General features: G+C 37.2%; 1 protein-coding gene across 1 annotated transcript in view; it reads left to right on the top strand.

Moving 5' to 3' along the window:
* Window positions 1–16,175, top strand: part of RIC1 (RIC1 partner of RAB6A GEF complex) — a 52,633-nt gene extending 36,458 nt beyond the window's left edge. Inside the window, exons 12-25 of the mRNA XM_085307307.1 lie at window positions 14–52; window positions 310–420; window positions 1,082–1,171; window positions 2,789–2,949; window positions 3,986–4,124; window positions 7,335–7,451; window positions 7,915–8,643; window positions 8,955–9,113; window positions 9,223–9,356; window positions 10,379–10,665; window positions 11,394–11,588; window positions 13,060–13,237; window positions 13,393–13,581; window positions 13,919–16,175. Of these exons, the coding sequence (XP_085163433.1) occupies window positions 14–52; window positions 310–420; window positions 1,082–1,171; window positions 2,789–2,949; window positions 3,986–4,124; window positions 7,335–7,451; window positions 7,915–8,643; window positions 8,955–9,113; window positions 9,223–9,356; window positions 10,379–10,665; window positions 11,394–11,588; window positions 13,060–13,237; window positions 13,393–13,581; window positions 13,919–14,204 (2,814 nt within the window). The 3' untranslated portion in view covers window positions 14,205–16,175. The remainder of the gene's footprint in view (window positions 1–13; window positions 53–309; window positions 421–1,081; window positions 1,172–2,788; window positions 2,950–3,985; window positions 4,125–7,334; window positions 7,452–7,914; window positions 8,644–8,954; window positions 9,114–9,222; window positions 9,357–10,378; window positions 10,666–11,393; window positions 11,589–13,059; window positions 13,238–13,392; window positions 13,582–13,918) is intronic.
* The last annotated feature ends 3,368 nt before the right edge of the window (window positions 16,176–19,543 follow it).

Raw genomic sequence — 19,543 nt, 5'->3', positions numbered from 1 at the left:
TTTTTTTTTTTAGATTCACAGTACATATCTAGAGAGCAACTGGCCTATAAGGGTGAGTTATTTTAAGAATATGTTGTTGCTTCATTAAAAGTGTTACATTCTTATAACTGTTCTTTAGGATTGCATCTCTGGCAGATCAGATCATTGTATTAAATTACAGAAACAAAAATATATGTTGGACATGATAGTAGGAAATATGAAGATACTTTACAGATTTTAACTCTAGTATTATATTGCTTGTACTGATGTGCTCAGATAGGATATACAGTTCAAATTTTTGTATTGAGGTTCTTTTTTTTGTTTGAATAGTTCTCAGCCATTGACAAGCTGGGGCAGAATGTAGCTGTTGTTGGCAAGTTTGGTTTTGCACATTATTCTTTACTCACCAAAAAATGGAAGCTATTTGGAAACATTACCCAGGTAAGTGACGATTGAACCCCAGGTACGCTGGGGTGATTCTACTTGTTGAAAGGAAATTTCTAAGAAAATGAAAATACCTTTTCCAAATAAACAACTTGAAGATAGACTTGGGATTAGGGATCCTGGTTTTCCATGTCTTTTCCATAAAATGGATGGAACATGTCTTCCAGCTTTGGCATAGTAATTTGTATCTGATTATTAGCAGTTTTCAAATCTAGTGTGTAAGGTCAGACTCCAACTCCATTGTGTCTTATTTAAGAACCTGTGAGAAGCCTGGCTTTGAATGCTAAGCTTGTAACTTAATGAATAGCAAAAAAATTAATTTGAGACTGTCCAGATTAGTAACAGCAATAAATTGATGAACTATAAAGCTGTGTTTTGTATGATGGAGTTTATTTTTAACATACTATTTGTCAGCACTTGGTTATCTTTAAAAAAGAACAATTTCATATACCTTGATTATATTGCCTTGCCACTATCAGTAAAGGTTTTAAAGATCGTGTCTGGCTTTCAGAAATTTCCCACAGAAAGTGCATATATATATATATGTGTGTATATATATATATATGTGTGTGTGCATGCATGTACTTGCGTGTGTGTGTATGTATATGTAAACAGATCTGTCACTTGCTTGTCCTGTTTTTTTTCCTTTTATTTTAAGGAGCAAAATATGATGGTAACAGGTGGCTTAGCATGGTGGAATGATTTCATTGTTCTTGCATGTTATAATTTAAATGATCATCAGGAAGAGGTGAGTTATATCTTTTTCTTTCGAATAAAAGATCAGAATGTTTTGTATTGGATATATGCTAAATTAATATTATAAACATGAAAAATGTTATAAGGTAGCTTTTCAAAAAATCTTTTTTCAATGTGTAACTAATTGATTTACAAAAAAGTTTTACTATGAATAATAAAGTTATTTTCTACTGACTACCACGGATCTGCCCGTTGTTCTGAAAACCCTGGGACGTTTTTGAATGCTAACACACAGGATATTTTGAGGTTTCTGGCTATGGTATTTTGAGAGAATTTTGTAAAATTTCCAAATAAGGTAGGCATAAGAACTTGGATTAATTTTTGTTTTTGAAAACTAAGGAATGAACCTTCTTTATCCTTACGAACTTTAATACTGGCAATCACAGAATCACAGACTGGTTGAGGTTGGAAGGGACCCCTGGAGGTCATCTAGTCCAACCTCCCTGCTCAGCAGGGTCACCTACAGCATGTTAGACAGGGTTGCATCCAGGTGGGCCTTGAAGATCTCCACAGAAGGAGACTCCACAACCTCTCTGGGCAACCTGTTCCAGTGCTCTGTCACTCACAGGGAAGAAATTCMCCCTCACGGTCAGGCGGAACTTCCTGTGCTTTGGTTTCTGCCCATTGCCTCTTGTCCTGTCACATGGGACAACTGAAAAGAGTTTGTCCCCATCCCCTTGACACCCTCCCTTCAGGTGCTTGAACACATTGATAAGATCCCCCCTCAGGCTTCTTTTCCCCAGGCTGAAGAGGCCCAGCTCTCGCAGTTGTTCCTCACAGGGCAGGTGCTCCAGCCCTCTGATCATCTTCATAGCCCTATGCTGGACTCTCTCCAGTAGCTCCATGTCTCTCTGTTGTGCTGGGGAGCCCACAACTGGACACAGGACTTGAGATGAGGCCTCCCCAGGGCTGAGTAGAGGGGCAGGATCACCTCCCTCGACCTACTGGCAACCCTCTTCCTAATGCACCCCAGGAGACCATTGGCTTTCTTGGCCACAAGGGCACATTGCTGAYTCATGGTCAGCTTGTCGTTCACCAGCACTCCCAGGTCCTTCTCTGCAGAGCTGCTCTCCAGCAGGTCAGTCCCCAGCCTGCACTGGTGCCTAGKGTTATTTTTCCCTAGGTGCAGGACCCTGCACTTGCCCTTGTTGAACCTCAGGAGGTTCCTCTCCGTCCAGCTCTCCAGCCTGTCCAGGTCTCTCTGAATGGCAGCACAGCCCTCWGGTGTSTCAGCCACTCCTCCCAGCTTGGGATCATCAGCAAACTTGCTGAGGAGGCACTCTGTCCCCTCATCCAGGTCACTGATGAAGAAGTTGAACAAGATGGGACCCAGTACTGAGCCCTGGGGGATGCCACTAGCCACAGACCTCCAACTGGACTCCACACCACTGATGACGACCCTCTGAGCTCTGTCTTACTATTCTTTAACCACTTTTGATATGTTGGTGTAATATTATGGATAAAGCATTTGTTAAAACAAAAACATAGCAATGTGTCTTCCTAGGAATCCTGTACAGCTGTTCCAGAAAAATGTAAATAAGTGAATACTGAAGTACTGTTCATTTTTAACAAACAGAATCTGTATTCAAATTACTGGTTTTCCTTATAGCTGAGAATTTACCTGCGAACATCTAATCTCGACAATGCATTTGCACATATCACCAAGGTGCAAGCAGATACATTACTACTCAGTGTCTTCCGGGACATTGTGATATTGTTTAGAGCGGATTGTTCAATTTGCCTTTACAGTATTGAGAGAAGGCCTGAAGGGTGAGTCTCAACAATACAACTGTTCTAATGATTTCACTGTAAGGTACTTGTAAATATGTGCTCAGTATTATTCTCTTGATAATATAAAATCCTTTGATAACTTGCTGAATCAAATTTTAAAAATATGGTATTAGAGTGGCAAATGTCTTCTGTATTTATAAGCAATAGTTCAGGAATGCTGTCACTTGCAAACATGCAAATACACGTTAGGTGTGGGGGTAATGTCTGAAATCTGTATGTTCTTAGCTGTACAAATACTGCAGTGAGGTGCTTTGGAAAACTTAGCTTATTCTAGCTGATACTCTAAACAGAAGAAAAAGACATTGAAATGCACACGTATTTGAGTATTTTTTTAAATGAAAAATGCAAACAGTAGCTCTAGGAATATGCTGTGGAGATACGAAGAAATGAAAATATTTCACCTGCAGTGGGTTTAAGGGGAACTTTTTGAGGGCCAAAGAAATACCATCACAAGAACAGGTTGCTTACAGATGGTTAAGACCAGTGAATGGAGGGCAGAGGTAGACTCTCAGACAGTTTTTGAAGTGCTTAAGCAGATGATTTTCCTCAGTATTATAGCTTGGTTTCAGCAAGATGGGACATGTTATAGCAGAAAGCAAGTTGTTCACACTTCATAGAAAAATATTTTCAATGCCTTTTTCAAAAAAAAAAAAAAAAAAAATCCAAAACTGACAACCTCCCCTTTCCCCAGAAAACCCAAACCCTGAAATTGTTTTACTGAAGGGTGACTTGTTATAAAGTATCAAATATTTCCTTCTATGTACTTACAACTTGCTTCCCCTAAATTACCGAGTTGCAGTAGCTCAGCTTAGTTAGGTTTATCTGATAACTTTATTATCTGATAACTTTATGTAGTGTTGATGTGTAAGCCTGCAGGATTCCTGGTTAAAAGGGAAGTCATCTTGATCTGTGGAGTAAATTTTTTGCTAAAGTTAACTTGGTTATTTTCAATGTGTGCTGTGAGATACTAATTTTACTGTTTAAAACATGCTAAACAAAGTTATCTTTCTTTCAGTCTTAACCCTACTGCCAGTATCCAGATTCTTCAAGAAGTATCCATGTCTCGATACATTCCTCATCCTTTTCTTGTAGTGTCTGTTACATTGACATCAGTGAGGACAGAGACTGGCATCAGCTTGAAGATGCCTCAACAGGTATAACTCCTAGTGCTCAAAACTTAAAAGAATTGGTGTTAGGCCTAGATTTGATTAGCTCTCAAAGGTTGTTGCATAGTGTCATAAAACAGTGGTTCTTTGTGTAGTAACAAGCAGAACATGCTTTTTCTAGTACTTAATACACACACTTTTTCTATGTGAGTTAAAGAAAAAAAAATTAGGCTTATTTCTATTTCATATCCTCTCCTATCATTTTGTAAAACCTGTAAAACTAAATCTCAGAGGACACATTGAACTTTGCTATGCCAAAAGATATGTTTCTTTAATGCGTATTAAATGCTGAGCACAAGAGCTATGTATGACGCTAGGAAGCATCTTTGGTGCCACAAGAGGCCAACCAAAGAATAAACTGCAAAAGGTTTGCAGGGTGAGCAGAGKGGAGGAAGCACATGAGCCTGTAAGGTACTTCCTAGTCCATTTCCGAATATACCACAGTAAAATAGACTGGGATAAAATGGTCAGGCTCACTAGTTCTGGTAGGAGACAGGCCAAATTGTGACTGAGGCATGCAGATAAAACCCTGTGTCTGCTGTAGGAAATGATTAGGGCTCCTGAAAAGTGCAGTGCAAAGAACTTGATTTTTTTTTTGTTGTCTGTGGTGTAAATAAACTGAGCTTAACTATTTGAGTAGCTGCCTTATGAAACATGTTTTCTCATCTATTTTTAACTGATTTCTGGCACAGAAAGCAGATGCCCTAGGATACTTCTAAAATTGTGCATCTGTGAGGTAGGCGCCTAGACACACCAAAGAGGGTACTTCTCTTCATATACCAAAGCCTCTGCACTCCAGTGGCAGAGATGTAAAATCTGAAGATTTGAAATTGCTCTCTTTAGTCTATTCCAATTTAGTGTCCCACAGTGCTGAACGTGTTCTGAGCCTTCTATGTGATTGTAGACAAGGCTATAAAAGGGAGCATGCAGGCAGAGCAGAGTCTGTTTTGCTGCCAGACAGCATCCTMATGTCTAAACTACCTGATCTGTAGCATTTCCTGATCTTGAGGAAGAAGCTACTGAACTTCTAAACTTCTAAGTTATTGAACTCTAAACTTTTAAAATTGCTGTTAATATTCAAATTTAACTTCAGATTGAACAAATACTATCCCTTTTCTTTCCAACTAGGAGCACATAATTTTCAGACTTTGTCCTGCAACTGGTTGCTTTATATACATATATATGTGTGTGTGTATGTACATACATACATATATATATATATATATATATTTTATATATATATATATATACACACACATATATATATGTATAAAAAAAAGATACATATTCAGTCTGGGCCTATCCACATGCCAAACTAGTGTTTGATTTTTATCTTTTACCTCTTGCTGGATAAGTCCTTGTAAAGACAGAAGTTCTCATAGGATGGTTATGTAAAATCAGATTTAAAAGAGCCAGGCTCCCTCGAAGAAATGCTGGCTGGTCCAGCCTGTATTTATACAGTACATTTATACAAATGATGCCTGAGACTTGTGCTGTAATTTCCTACCAATCAGAAGACAAGCGTTAATATCAGGATTGACTGTAAGACCGCAGTGGAACCACTGAATGCATCAAGACTAAGTCAATTGTCTTTATTAAGCAATTAAAGCAAYGTGTCCAGCTTAGAGGAAATGTGACAGCCTTTTTGGTATTACTACTTAACCATTAGTGACCTTAATACCTGATGCTACAAACTTACCCTAAAGATGTTCTACCTTTATATATAAAAATGAACTTCATGCACAGCATAGTATTAGCTCAGATAGGTTGACTCTAAAATTGACATGAAACAGTTTTGAATATATCCTTAAAAACAATACTTTGCTTGCTTGATATAGCCAAGTAAAAATATTTTTCTCTAGCTGCAACTTCTAAAAGTTCAAGGCACTGTGCAAGTGCATAGCTAGACTTTCTCGCTGTTGTGTTAGTCTCTGCAATCTGATATTGGCAGTTATATAATCGTGATACCAGTAAAAATACARAGCTTTATTTTTCCAAAAATAGTGATGGCTTCTCCATGCCAATAGGAATAGATGGGTAAAGCTCCTCTTAAGTTGTAAGCAAGATCAAGTGAAAATTTGGAATGAATTTAGTCAACCAAAACTACAGGACTTAAAATTTCATTCAAGAACTATGTAGATGACTGTGCAGATATAGTTCTGCTTATTTCTTTTGAGCACTTCTGCATAGAACTGGATTTTAAGAGTCTTACCATATTTGGAGAGGGAAGCTGCTGAATCCACAGTGGCAGAAACGCTACTCAGTTTTTAAAAACACACACAAAACTTTSTTTTAAGGGATATGGGCCTAGAGACGTACAAGAGTAAAATTTAAAAGTTTTGGGTGTTAAAACACTTGATTCCTTTCATCAAAAACTGTGACAATTTCTCTGCTACTACTCTATTTGAAATAAGTAGCATTATTAGCATAATGACATTATTTCATTTCCATTTCTGGAACTTATTAAATCACTATTATAATTAATTATAATGTTGTTATAACCATTATAAATTCAGTTTCACAGCTAATGATTGTGTGAACCAACATCTCTGTGTGTGTGTATGTATATATATGTGTGTATATATATATAAAAAATATGTATATAAACAGCTGTTTCATTTTTTTTATAAAACATTTTCTAAATTAGGGCATTATGCAATTCAGATTTAGAACTATTTGGGAAAGTATCTCTCCATATACATAATGAAACATCTGTTATGCTTAACTGTCGACAGGTATAAGCAGCACTCCRAGCTGCATTGTTTTTATGAGGGTAGTTGCTGGCTTTACGGTGGTTACTGCTAAGAAGCTGTTGTGTTGCAAGTCTACACAGCAGCTTATCTTGCTGTAACTTGTCAGCTCCTGGTGTAAAGTAGCCAAGGAAGTTCTCAGACATATCCTGTTTACATGTGCTACTTCTAGCAAGTAAAACTATTAGGGAATTCATTGGGTAGCATCTTGCCTGACAAGCAGAAGCTGATGGCTCTGAACCAATTAACTTTCTAAACAGAATATGCCTGGGAAGGTAACTAAGCATGTAGTAGCTTATAAATACTGGACACAGTTACAAGCTGCCTTTGCATAGGCAGCACAGTTAATTTGCTCTTTTGTATTTTGAGTTTGCGTTTGTACCTATGGGTAAAACAATGTTTTAACAAAGTTTAAATAAATAATTTACGTAACACTTTTTATTCTTAGGCCTGTGAGGCTGAAAGCATTATGCTAAACTTAGCTGGACAACTCATCATGTTGCAAAGGGATCGATCTGGCCCTCAGATACGAGAGAAGGATAATAATCCTAACCAAAGGAAGCATGTAAGTAAATGCATGTGGGATGTTACATACAATTTCAAAGGTGTCAATGACTGGTCAAGTTGTGGAAGGAAGTGGTGTAAGCATAAAGAAAGATGTATATAATACTATGTGGCATCTACACTTAAAAGTTTAATTGACAGCTAGAAAAGCACTACCTCTAAAAATCTCTCAGAAGTAATTCCTTAGTTGTGTGGAAGTAACTAAAAAAGGTAACTAAAGAAGCATCTGCTACTTCTATTTTCTAGCAGTATTTACTACTCATACTGTAGAGCAAGAGGAGTTTCAAGCATCAAGATCTGGTACAAAATACGGTGTGCAACATTTGAGATAAATAGCTGTGTGGGTTTTTAAAAAAAATAGTGTGTTTTGCAGAGAGGGGAGCTTTCAGCTGAAGGAAAAGTTCTTGTGAGCAGAAAAATAAAAGGAATAATGAATTTTGATAAATGTTCTTTCTGTTTTATAGCTGCCTTTTTGTGCTCCAGTTGTTCTAGCCCAGTCTGTTGAAAATGTCTGGACTACTTGCAGGATCAACAAGCAGAAACGCCACTTAATGGAGGCTCTCTGGCTCAGCTGTGGTGGGGCAGGTATGAAAGTCTGGCTTCCCCTGTTTCCCAGAGATCATCGAAAACCACATTCCTTTCTGTCAAGAAGGATCATGCTGCCTTTCCACATCAACATATACCCATTGGCTGTTTTATTTGAAGATGCCTTGGTTCTTGGTGCTGTTAATGACACTGTGCTCTATGACTGTTTATATACTCAAACCAGTGCTAGAGAACACTTAGAGGTCCTCTTTCCTTTCTCCATTGTTGAGAGAACCTCTCAGATCTACCTCCATCACATTTTACGCCAGCTTCTGGTTAGGAACCTTGGTGAGCAGGCCTTGCTCTTGGCCCACTCCTGTGCCACGTTACCGTACTTTCCTCACGTGCTAGAACTGATGCTTCATGAAGTGCTGGAAGAAGAAGCTACCTCGCGGGAACCCATTCCCGACCCTCTGCTTCCCACTGTGGCAAAGTTCATTACAGAATTCCCCCTCTTCCTGCAGACAGTTGTTCATTGTGCTAGGAAGACGGAATATGCCCTGTGGAATTACCTTTTTGCTGCTGTTGGAAACCCAAAGGATTTATTTGAGGAGTGCTTAATGGCCCAGGACTTAGACACAGCTGCCTCTTATCTTATTATCCTTCAGGTAATGCTACTCTGTATTTTGTAAAAGGGAGGTTATATTTAGCAATGCTGTGTTATTTAAAAATGATTGTCATACCAAACGTGCATGTTAAAGTTTAACAGTTTTCTGCTGAGATATGCTCAGTTACAGGGGAAGAATATCAGGAAATTTGAACAGTTAATTAACTGTCATAAAAAGAAAAATAAAAGTATCAAATCTACTTCTAGAATCTGGTGGCATTATGTAACATGAAGTGGCTTGATGACATAAATACTTTTTGTTGCTGGATGGAGAAAGCAAATGATTTAAGAATTRTATTTTCTTTGTTGCAGAATATGGAAGTTCCAGCAGTTAGTAGACAGCATGCTACTCTCCTATTTAACACTGCTTTAGAGCAAGGAAAGTGGGATCTTTGTCGTCATATGATCAGATTTCTTAAAGCCATTGGATCTGGAGAAACAGAGACACCTCCAGCTACACCAACAACTCAGGTTTGTGATGCACAGGATTTACTGCTTTCATCAAACCATGTCTGACTGATCTTTCCTGTACCATTATGCTTACTCAGCTGACTGTACRTTTGGATTTTCTTGGTTTTAGGAACCTAGTTCAAGTAGTGGCTTTGAGTTCTTCAGACATCGCAGCATTAGTTTATCCCAATCAGCAGAGAATCTCCATAATAAATTCAACCTGACAAAAACGCTCAGCATGCCCTCTGGCCCATCTGGGAAAAGGTAACTGGCAACATCTGTCCTCTTCTTTCCTGCTTCSTTAGGTATTGCACTAGCTCCCACCAATTTCTGCTATAGAAAAATATTGWATGGTAATTTGTCCTAATCTCCTTCCACACTGTTTGCATTAATCTTTTCCRGTTTCTTGTAATACTCATGCCTCTTATATTCTTTGCAGAGCATGTATGTGTACCTATACATATGCATACATGTATATATTTTGTGTGTATGTATATACACATACATGGATTGCTGACCAAAAGCCTCTGAAGCCTCTTAATGCATGTGTAGTAATTTAAATATCTAGTGAGACCATATGCTTTGTATTTGAAGATTCTGTTTTGCTGAAAGATGTCTGTCCTGCAGGGCTTAAAATACTGCAGTGTCATAACATGCACTGCACTATGATACTGTGGCATGTGCTGACACGTCATAAGGGAGATAAGAGTATGGGTATGGATAATGTGGGTATACTGCTATATTCATACTGAGCAGCATGGATTTCTACCTCAGATCAAGCACTGCGGTAGAAATTTATTATCATCTTAGTTTTTAGAAAAAAAAACTTATGTGAGAACATATAAGACAATAAAATAATCCTTAGTACAAATTGAAGTGCTGTTTATTTAGTAATTTTCCACAGAGTAATGTATTAGTGTTTTTAAAGAAAGGGTCTCAAACTAATGCTTGTCTTGTTCTCTAAACCCGGTTTCTAAGAAATTACTTTTCAGTGGAACCTCTTTTTCCTTTTTCTTCCCTTCTGTCCTTACTTCTTTCTTATTGGTAATGTTTTAATATTCTGCGGATACTGCTGCCATTGTAGCTTCTTTGTGTTGTTTTGCTTGCCCATTTCGACAGTGGGTCTTTTAGAGAAAGTAAGCACTAAGGGATAGTGAAAACTGCTTTTGTYGGTGTAGAGAAAGCTTTCATTGTTACTCTGGTCACTTTGTGTCCTGTCGTGGCCAGCAGCTCTTTCAGTCCAGTTTTGTCAGTCTTACTGTTATTGTTCTGTGTTTTGTCCACAGGTGGAGTAAAGACAGTGACTGTGCTGAGAACATGTACATTGATATGATGCTCTGGCGACATGCTCGGCGTCTGCTAGAAGAAATCAAGCTGAAAGACCTCGGCTGCTTTGCTGCGCAGTTAGGATTTGAGCTGATCGGCTGGCTATGTAAGGAGCGAGCCAGAGCTGCCCGTGTGGAGGATTTTGTGATTGCTCTGAAGAAGCTACACAAGGACTTCCTCTGGCCTTTTCCCGTTATACCGGCTTCCTCCGTTAACTCACCCTTCAAGAATGGAAAGTACAAGACAGGTGTTGTAACATCTGAGCTGATTTGAACTAGATTTCTCTTCTGCTATCTTGCATCCATCAGCCTGAATCTCTCCTTCCTCAGTTCAGCCAAGCAAAAAACAGGCTGAGGCTTAGCACCTGCACAGCTTTCTTACACTATKTATTTTGAAGGAATTCAATTCAGCATATACCTCATCTCTTTTATAGTACTGTTATACTATTGTTAAGGTTTGATATTTTCTCAGGTGCACTGAATTGGATACCACTCATGCATATATTTAGTTGACCTTGGATATTGGTCCTTGATGTAAATTCTGCTACAGAAAATACTAATAGCAGTGCTGTTATATAGTCATCCTTATCTTTAGATGAGGATTTGAGTAACTCTTAAAATTCAGTGATTTTAATCTTTGAAATTTGCTAACTGTCTGGTGAAAGGTTAGAATTTTCAGAACTTGCTGTGAACTCTCAGTACCTTCCTAGAGCAAAGTTGATGCTAGCTGCCAAGTCTTCCTTCGGGTAGCTGTAGCAGCTCATTACCTGATGTTTCTTTTATGCCAATACTTGCATAAAAAGCTGCATCAGACTTCTTGAAATAGCTAATTTTCTGCTTTTGGTCATYTCTCAACAACCTAATTGAATGTTAAATACAGCTTTTGGCTTCCAGAAATGCCTTTCCTTTTTGATGGTTACATGACCTGTCCTTCAGTGGAGTTCTTTGGGTTTTTTGTTTTTTTGTTTTTTTCCAGCTGTGGGGGAACAGCTGTTAAAATCTCAGTCTGCAGATACCTTTTTAAACATGGAAATGGAAACAGGGGTTTCAAACACACCTCGGAGTCGCAGCTGGCTTGGCACTATCAGCTCCTCTCAGAGGGAGATTGACACGGTTTCATCTCATGGACCCCACATGCAAGATGCGTTCCTTTCCCCTTTGCTGAGTAAAGGTTAGTCAGTATGGTTATTAGAAAGACACACCTGGAAGTAAACATTTGTATTCTGGTGTTTGCATGTCCCTGCTGTGTTACTGCTTCTCAATTGCTGATACCATAATGTCGGGGGGTAAAAAGACACTGGGCAAGTGTGCTGAAACGTCCACAACAGAAACATATGCCCATGCCATACGTTTATGAATACTTTAAGTAAAAGKTGAGGTTTATTTTTTTGCTGAAGTTCCTGACAAGGAAGTTCCTTGCAAGACACAGTCCATTTCATTTCTGTTCTATAATCTGCCAGTGTCCATCATGACAAACATTTCTTTGGCTTTTTCTAGTCTCCATGTGTACTTTCGCTAAGCTACATGGGTACTTTTTCTTCTCTAGTTAATAATAAATTTTGTAGAAAAAAATTATTACCCCCAGTAATAGGGAAGGAAGTGGTTATTAGATTAGTATCTTTTTTTAGACTTCTGAATGGAGTGTTTATAAGCACATAAGAACTAGAAACAAAGTGCACAGGTGATTAGATAAAAACCTGTAACTAAAACATCTCTCTAATAGGAAGTGTTTTGATGCATGAACTTTGAGCTCTTGGATTTCTTGGAAAGAAATATTACTTACATTTTTAAATACTTAGAGGAAGTTAAGGAAATTACAGACCTACATAGATACTTTTTTCTTCCCATGGATTTGTTTAATCAGTCTTGCTGAAACAAAATATATGATCAGCTCACAGAAAATAGAAGAGAATCATATTCTGTATGCATWTTTTTCGATTGCCTATAGTCATAGACAAGATGTTTTAGTCTAACCACTCGTGTGTTTGAGTTTGTTTGTATTTTTATTTGGGGTTTTTTTGATTAGTTTTTTTTTTTTTTTTAACTGCACCTTGTCCTGAAGTCTAAAACACTTTCAATGTGATCTTTATCACATGATCTCTGTTTTAGTAGGGGAAAGAAATAAGTGTCTTCTGTGTGAAGTATGATCTCCTAAAGGTGGTAGGGCCTCTGAGAAGTCACAGCACTTGGAGGTAGAACTTGCCAGAGTAAAAGGTTTTAAAAATCGAAGGAGTCAGATTCTACCTTTCTGCATGGCCAGTGCCTCATTGTATTTTTAACTCCTTTTTCTTGTTTTTTTCCCTCTGGAGACTGCAAGAATGCAGTTAAGTTAGTAAGAGGCTCTTACTGTCATCTCTTAATCACCAGCACAGCTCTAGCACTTCTTATCCATTTTATTCTTCAGAATTATTTTTGTTTGATACAAAAACTACTGCACTCCTAGAAATGACTCAGCATTAAAGGTATCAATATACCATGTCAATAGGACAGTGTGCCTCAAGTAACTTCGTAGCAATTGTTGTGATACACAGCAAAAAAACATTACTGAGTAGTTTGTTAATTTCTATAGGAAATAGTTTGAGAATAGCCTTATTAAACTAAATAGTTTCCTTTTCCCATATACTTCTGGGTGTTTTTGACAGGTGATGAATGCAGCATCGGTTCAGCAACAGACCTGACTGAAACAAGTTCTATGGTGGATGGTGACTGGACCATGGTGGATGAAAACTTCTCCGGCATAAGTTTAACTCAGTCAGAGCTTGAACATATCTCTCTAGAACTGGCTAGTAAAGGGCCACACAAGTCACAGGTCCAACTCCGGTAAGTTATGTAATCTTTGCATGTGAAACATAAAGTGATTATACCAGTTCCTGGAATGCAGCATTAGGAAGAAGCAGCACTGTCTACAAAATCACACTCTAGGCTTATTTCTTTTTTTCCCCTCCAAAGATAAAAGTAGACTGTTTTTCATTTAGGTACTTGTTGCATATCTTCATGGAAGCAGGATGCCTGGATTGGTGTATTATCATAGGCCTTATTCTCAGAGAATCTTCAGTAATCAACCAGGTTTTCAGTATAATGCAGTCCTCTGATATTGATGGAGAAATCTGTCGGAATATAAAGACTGGCCTAAATGCTGTTGACAAGTGGGCTTCTACAGATTGGTAAGTTATTTTCCACTTTCATTTTCACTCCACTGTAGCTGCTTAGTTACTTAAGAAATAAACTTTGAGATCTCTCAGCCCCAGTTCAAACAACTTAAGCATTTTTGCAAGAAGTTTCATGACTGTCAGTACAGTCATGGTCTAACTTAAAAAAAAAAAAAATAATTATAGTTTTATTTTTTTTTCTGTATTTGAAAATAAAGACTCCATTTCTGTACAGAAAGGATGTCAGAAACTATTTCCTTTTTAGATATTTTCCAGGAAATACTGCATTTCAGGCATCTGACAGAAGTACTATTTTTAATTCACTAAGTATTCTATACCTATTATTTCCTAGCCCTGGGTACAAGCCATTTCTAAGTATCATAAAACCACAGATCCAGAAACTAAGTGAAATTACAGAAGAGCAAGTGCAACCTGAAGCTTTCCAGCCAGTGAATCCTTCTAAGGTTACAGAACAAGCAAATCCCAGAGCTGAAGAAAGTAGGACTTCAGCTAGCCATTGCACTAATCCTCAGAGTGATGCTGGGAACAGCAGTGTAAGCAGACATGAGGAGGACAAGTCTAGGACAGAGGATGAGGATTCATTCCAAGAAGGCAGTTATGACTGTGTTGTTTCTTAAATAGAAGATGATCACTTCTCAAACATCAGGTGTGGAAGGAAGCAAACCAGCTTTTAGACATGCTTCTATGAACTTTTGAACTTGTTTTAAAATACGTATTTTAAATCTTTGAAATCTGCTATGGGGATATAACAACTAAGAAGCAGTTTCATATAATAATTTCTAAAGAAGACAAGACTTCTTTTTGAAAGCTTCAGACTGCAGCTTTCAATTGTTAAGTGTTAAGAGACAATGAATGCGTATGTAGACAGCTTCAGCTAATACTCATCAGTTCCTCTGCATCAAAAACACATGTTCTGGAGAACCTTCTTCCTCTTTACTTCCTGCTTGAGTATAAAAGGTAAAGAGGAGATTAAATTTAAAGTTGTTATCCTTCCCAGCTTGCCCACTTTCCCTATGAATTGCAAATACATAGAAACTAGACAGAAAGCTGCTTGACTGCCTAAAAGAAATTTGATCAATGCAGTTCAGATTGTGGTTTGATATCAGTAAGATTTTGTATTAAAGGACTATAAACTATATTGTATGTTTTTGTGAATACTCTTGTATAAATATTCACGGTTATACCATATTTGAAGGTACCTCTGTATGTATTGTGCATGTTTCTGGATTACTAGTGAAGTCAAAGTTGCACTTCCTTCTGGATGCGGCATACTTTTCTGACTTAACAGTGGCATTAGGTGGCTTATCTTTTTCTGCTGTCACTTGCAGATCCTATATACTTGGGCTTAGGGGATTGCTGAAAGTTATTTATTTCAATTGTAAATGCTTTTCTGAAAAATGGACTTTCTTTAGTGTAAATACTCACTTATGTATTCTTGCTACTAAAGTTCAGTTAAACTCTCATACTTAAACATTTTTCAAACATTTTATAATCTGTATATTTTTAACTAAGACTTATTTTACCTTTCCAACAATGCTAAGGAAAGCTGGCTGCAAAATTCTATTGCTTTGAGGTACTTATTTTTYCTAGCTGCTGTCCCTATGTAATAACTACCTTTAACAGTATTAATTTAGGTATTAGCTTGTTTGTACTGTGCAATCTGAACAAAAATGCAACATTGCTCATTTTATACAAAATAAATTTTATTTTTTATAACATCACTTGATTACTAACATGGACCAAACTACTTATCAGAGGGTAGTTCCAGCATCTGTCACTTTTCTAATGTATTGCTAAATACAAATTCATTTAAATTCTGAAAATTAAGAGCTTTCATAATTAAGTTAAAACAAATTATGGTTTTGTTTACTTGTCCATTTCCTTTGCAGATAGGATTAAGTGCTTTAAGATGTAAAAATACTAAAGTATTGTTTTAGAATGGCTTTACTAAGCCAATAAAACCAGTACAAGTGCAATAATTGTGTTACTTGGCAAGCTGGAGATTAGGGGATGCAACTTAAATTTCCACTTGAAGAGCTGAAACTCTTACATCTAAGTTATAGCAAAGAAATACAGTTCAAGTCCCAGCACTAAGTTCARTCTGCATTGTAGCTGCTGGTTACAGGTGTCTATCATACTGCTAAAAGAAGCTTTCTTCCAAATTAAGATTTACAAGCCTCTTGTGAACTGACTTTAAAATCCATTATTGTTTTTTGGGGATACTTAGCTATTTTTAAAGAGAACCTGCATAATCTATAAGTTTTCATGTTAAATCAAATAAAAACTGTGCTTCAAGTTAGTATTTCTTTGTGATTCTGTGATAATGTGGTATACAATAAGCAAAGCCCTTTTTCTGTGCTTTCAGTTTTTGGGTATGTACAATGAAGGCATATATAATCTCATATGCTAGTATTATGTTGCTACTGTTCTGTTGTTGGCAGAGTTCTTTTAAATCTTTAGTTGTGAAATTTAGAAGTTTGTATTTCTATAGTAGTAGTTAACTGCTATGCAAAACTTACCTGCTAATTTTGTATTTCAATTCTACTGCTGTTACACAYGTAATTAAAAAATGAAATTATTCAAAGTTATTCCTGTGGAAAATAACTGTTTCTGATTTCAACCCATGAATAGGAAGCTACCAGAATTTAAGAAGTCTGTCCCAGAAAAACTAAACTTCTAGTAAATACCAGATAAAAGTTGTTTTAGGGTGCACTGTCATATCCATATGGCGTAATTGTTGTAAAGAATCAAGACATCAAGCTTTTAAGTCTTTTTTTTTTAAAGAAAACCCACCCTATAGTGCATCTTAAAAGCTTGATGTTTTGTTTTTTTTTAAAAAAAGAAAGCCCACCCTGTGTTACTCTATAGTGCATCTTTAAAGTTAAGTCCAGCTGYTCTTTTAAAAAGAGGTCCAACCATCTGCAAATAAGAGCTGTTATCTCAATGTAAATACAGAAGAAACTGTCTCATGATTAAGAAGCATCTTGAGGGTTAACATTTTCTATTTCTCTCTTCACAATGGACTGGTTGCCCCAGTTCTTGCCAGCTTGGCCTACAAAGTTCAGCACTCTAGTGCATTTAGCACTTTTAGTAAGTAAAAAGATGACTGATTTCACCCTAGTTCTTTACTGACATTTGCATAGTACACTAAAACATTTTCTTGATCTCATTCTTGTCTTGTACAAAGTTAACTGCCTCTGAATAAAAGCAGTACAGTGCTGGAGTCCTTGCTGCTTACCTTAAAAAAAAAAAAAAAAAATCATCCTGCACAAAGTGTATTTTTGAAGATCACTGAATCAAATCATGTTTCTGAAGACACTTGCCACCATCACTATCAGCCAAAGTAAGTTTGTTTCRTTTTAATATGTTTTAGACTGTCACAAAACAAATTTAAACAGTTGTTTGTAGAGCTTAAGTGTTTGTWGGTTACAGGTTGAGATACACTGCAAAAGCACTTACTTAAATGAATTGAACATTTAAGTAAATGGAACGTTTCTGGAAGATCTGCTTTATTATAAAGCAACAGGAAAAGAAGTCTTGTCTAAAGGTAAAATAAGTTAATAAAAGAAGACTGGTCACTTGGTGGAGGAGGAGGGTAAGCTGGCTACAGTCAAACAAAAGAACTCCAGGTAATGAGACCACTGACTACTCAGTGCCTTAGAGTAGCTGTCTTATGGCCAAAGGATATTGGAGGATTTGAGTGAGTAAGCGTACGAATATCAGCTTACAGCAAGTGCTAAAATTCATGCCAAGGTTTAAACACAGAAAAGGGGGGAAATAACCCTGTATCTACCTTCTGGTTGTTGTGGTTGTGGGTATACTTGCATAGTATTATCTGTTTCTGTCAAACTAACGTGCAGTGTAGGGTAATACCGTGATTACGCATCCTTGAAAATAGCAGGGCTCAGTGTGCGCTGCAGAAATCTTATGATGGGTGATTCAAAGACAGCACATCCCCTTCTCTCTCCMCTTCCTGCCTCGTAGGACTTGATCATCCAAAGAGGTTGTGCTGGCAACTTGAAACATAACGCAAGTATCTACACTGGCAGGGTATCCTTCGTGATACTGGTTTCATGATCTGGTGCACACTCAGAGACCTGCTGTTACCAAGGAGTCGTAATAGCTGCATCTTGGTCTGACAATTATGAAGACTGTAGCGTAACAGTGAATATGAAAGCCTGACCATAGAAGTCTAATCTCTCCTGAGACTGGAGCAAGTTTTCATGAAGACTGAGAATCAACATTCTGCCTTTGAACTGCAAGTCACATTTATGCAACTTCACCATTGCTACTCACACACACTTTTGTCACAGAACTTAAGCTTTTTAACCATCACTCATAGAAGCATGTACCAGCTTCTAAGATGAGTCATCCAGATACTGGTAGTATTTGCAGGCTCCTTCTAGATGATTACTGAGCATCCAATTAGGCTCAGCCTCCAAGGAAAAACAAGCATTACTACAGTCAACCTCTTCATCAGCTCATCAGAACCATATGCTTCTATCAGAACAAGCAAAGCTATCTTGTCCACTTGATCAGTGTTTTTCCAGTAAGTTTACAACTCAACTTATGAGCACAGACACTAAAAACAGGCCTTACTAACCCAGAACAGCACCACTTAGCTGAGCAGTCTGTCATTTTGTGTATGATAGCTAAAACTTTTGTTGCACCTGGAGGAAAGTAAGTAAGTACTCTAGCCTAAAGACAGTAATATACCTGACAAAAGACTGCATGTAGGTTTTTCTAGATGAATACAGGACATTCCACCAAACCAACCAGCTAGTGTACTAAGAATAAAAAACAGCTTCTACTGCCATGCCCGTTTTATTCTTAGAAATATTGGCTGCTTTCTTTGAGTGTATTTCATGGAATAACACACAATACTTTTATTAGAAATAAAACTGCAGTAGCAGAGGACTAACTGCTTTTATTGAGTGAGGAAACAGATGATAATGAAACAGTCTGCAAGATTTTCAATCCTGTTTTTCCAGCTACAATCAGCAGCAATTAGTTTGCAACCAGCTATCCAATCTGCAAAGTGTATTTAAGTAAGTCTACTGCTATAATACCTATTATTCCTCCACACTATATCTTGCTTCAGTTAGAAGCTTCTGTCCAGGCAAACAGCCAGCACCCTCATTCCATCAGCAAGTCTCTGTTCAGGTAACTTTTGCATTCTTTGGCCATGCCTACCTTACAACTAGCTCTAACTGGGGTTGTTTTCCGCATCACTTAGCACTATTTCCATGCAAAGCTTAAATAAAACATTTTTTGCAATAACTCAGAACTCAAATATACCTTGAACAATCACGCTCAGCACTAATTAGGCTTCACTTTTATTTTAAAAGGCAGAAATTTACAACAAACTAGACATCCCTTATAATTTAATTACTTAAGTAATTACTTTATTAAGTACTTAAAATTTAATTACTTATAAATCCTGAGTTAGCAAAAGTTATTGCTTCACTGAAGTTCCAGAAACTTCTAACAGACATGTTTAAATTTTTTGGCTGTCAGTACATATTCTTCATGCAACACCTTAAACCTTCAAATCAGAAGCAAAATCCAAATGAAATCAAAACTGAGGAAGAAAGTGAATAAATCAGAGTGGCTTTAGTTAAATAGCTATACATCTGCTAGGCAAGAGTGCAATACAAAAAAATATATTAGTTAAGCTTCAAACATATAATTATGAACACTTCTTTTAAATGACTTTAAAAATGACTTTTTTACTTTTTTAAAAGTAACAAATGCATAATATAAAGACTGTTACAACCAAGTGACTATTAACACACATTAATATAATCCACTGGCTTTATTTAAGATGACTGATATCCAGTTCAGTATAATTACAATAATTAAACCTCTTACCCTTGTGCATGAGTTAGTCACACAATCTCTGCAAGCGTTCCTTGCAACAAGTAAGACTGTTTCATGCTGTTTGTTTACATACCCA

This window comes from Rhea americana, unplaced genomic scaffold, assembly GCF_003343005.1.
Source record: "Rhea americana isolate MKP2758 unplaced genomic scaffold, rheAme1 scaffold_103, whole genome shotgun sequence".
NCBI lineage: Eukaryota > Metazoa > Chordata > Aves > Rheiformes > Rheidae > Rhea > Rhea americana.
The sequence above is the reverse complement of the archived record's forward strand: the minus strand, read 5'-3'. Positions and strand labels throughout refer to the sequence as shown.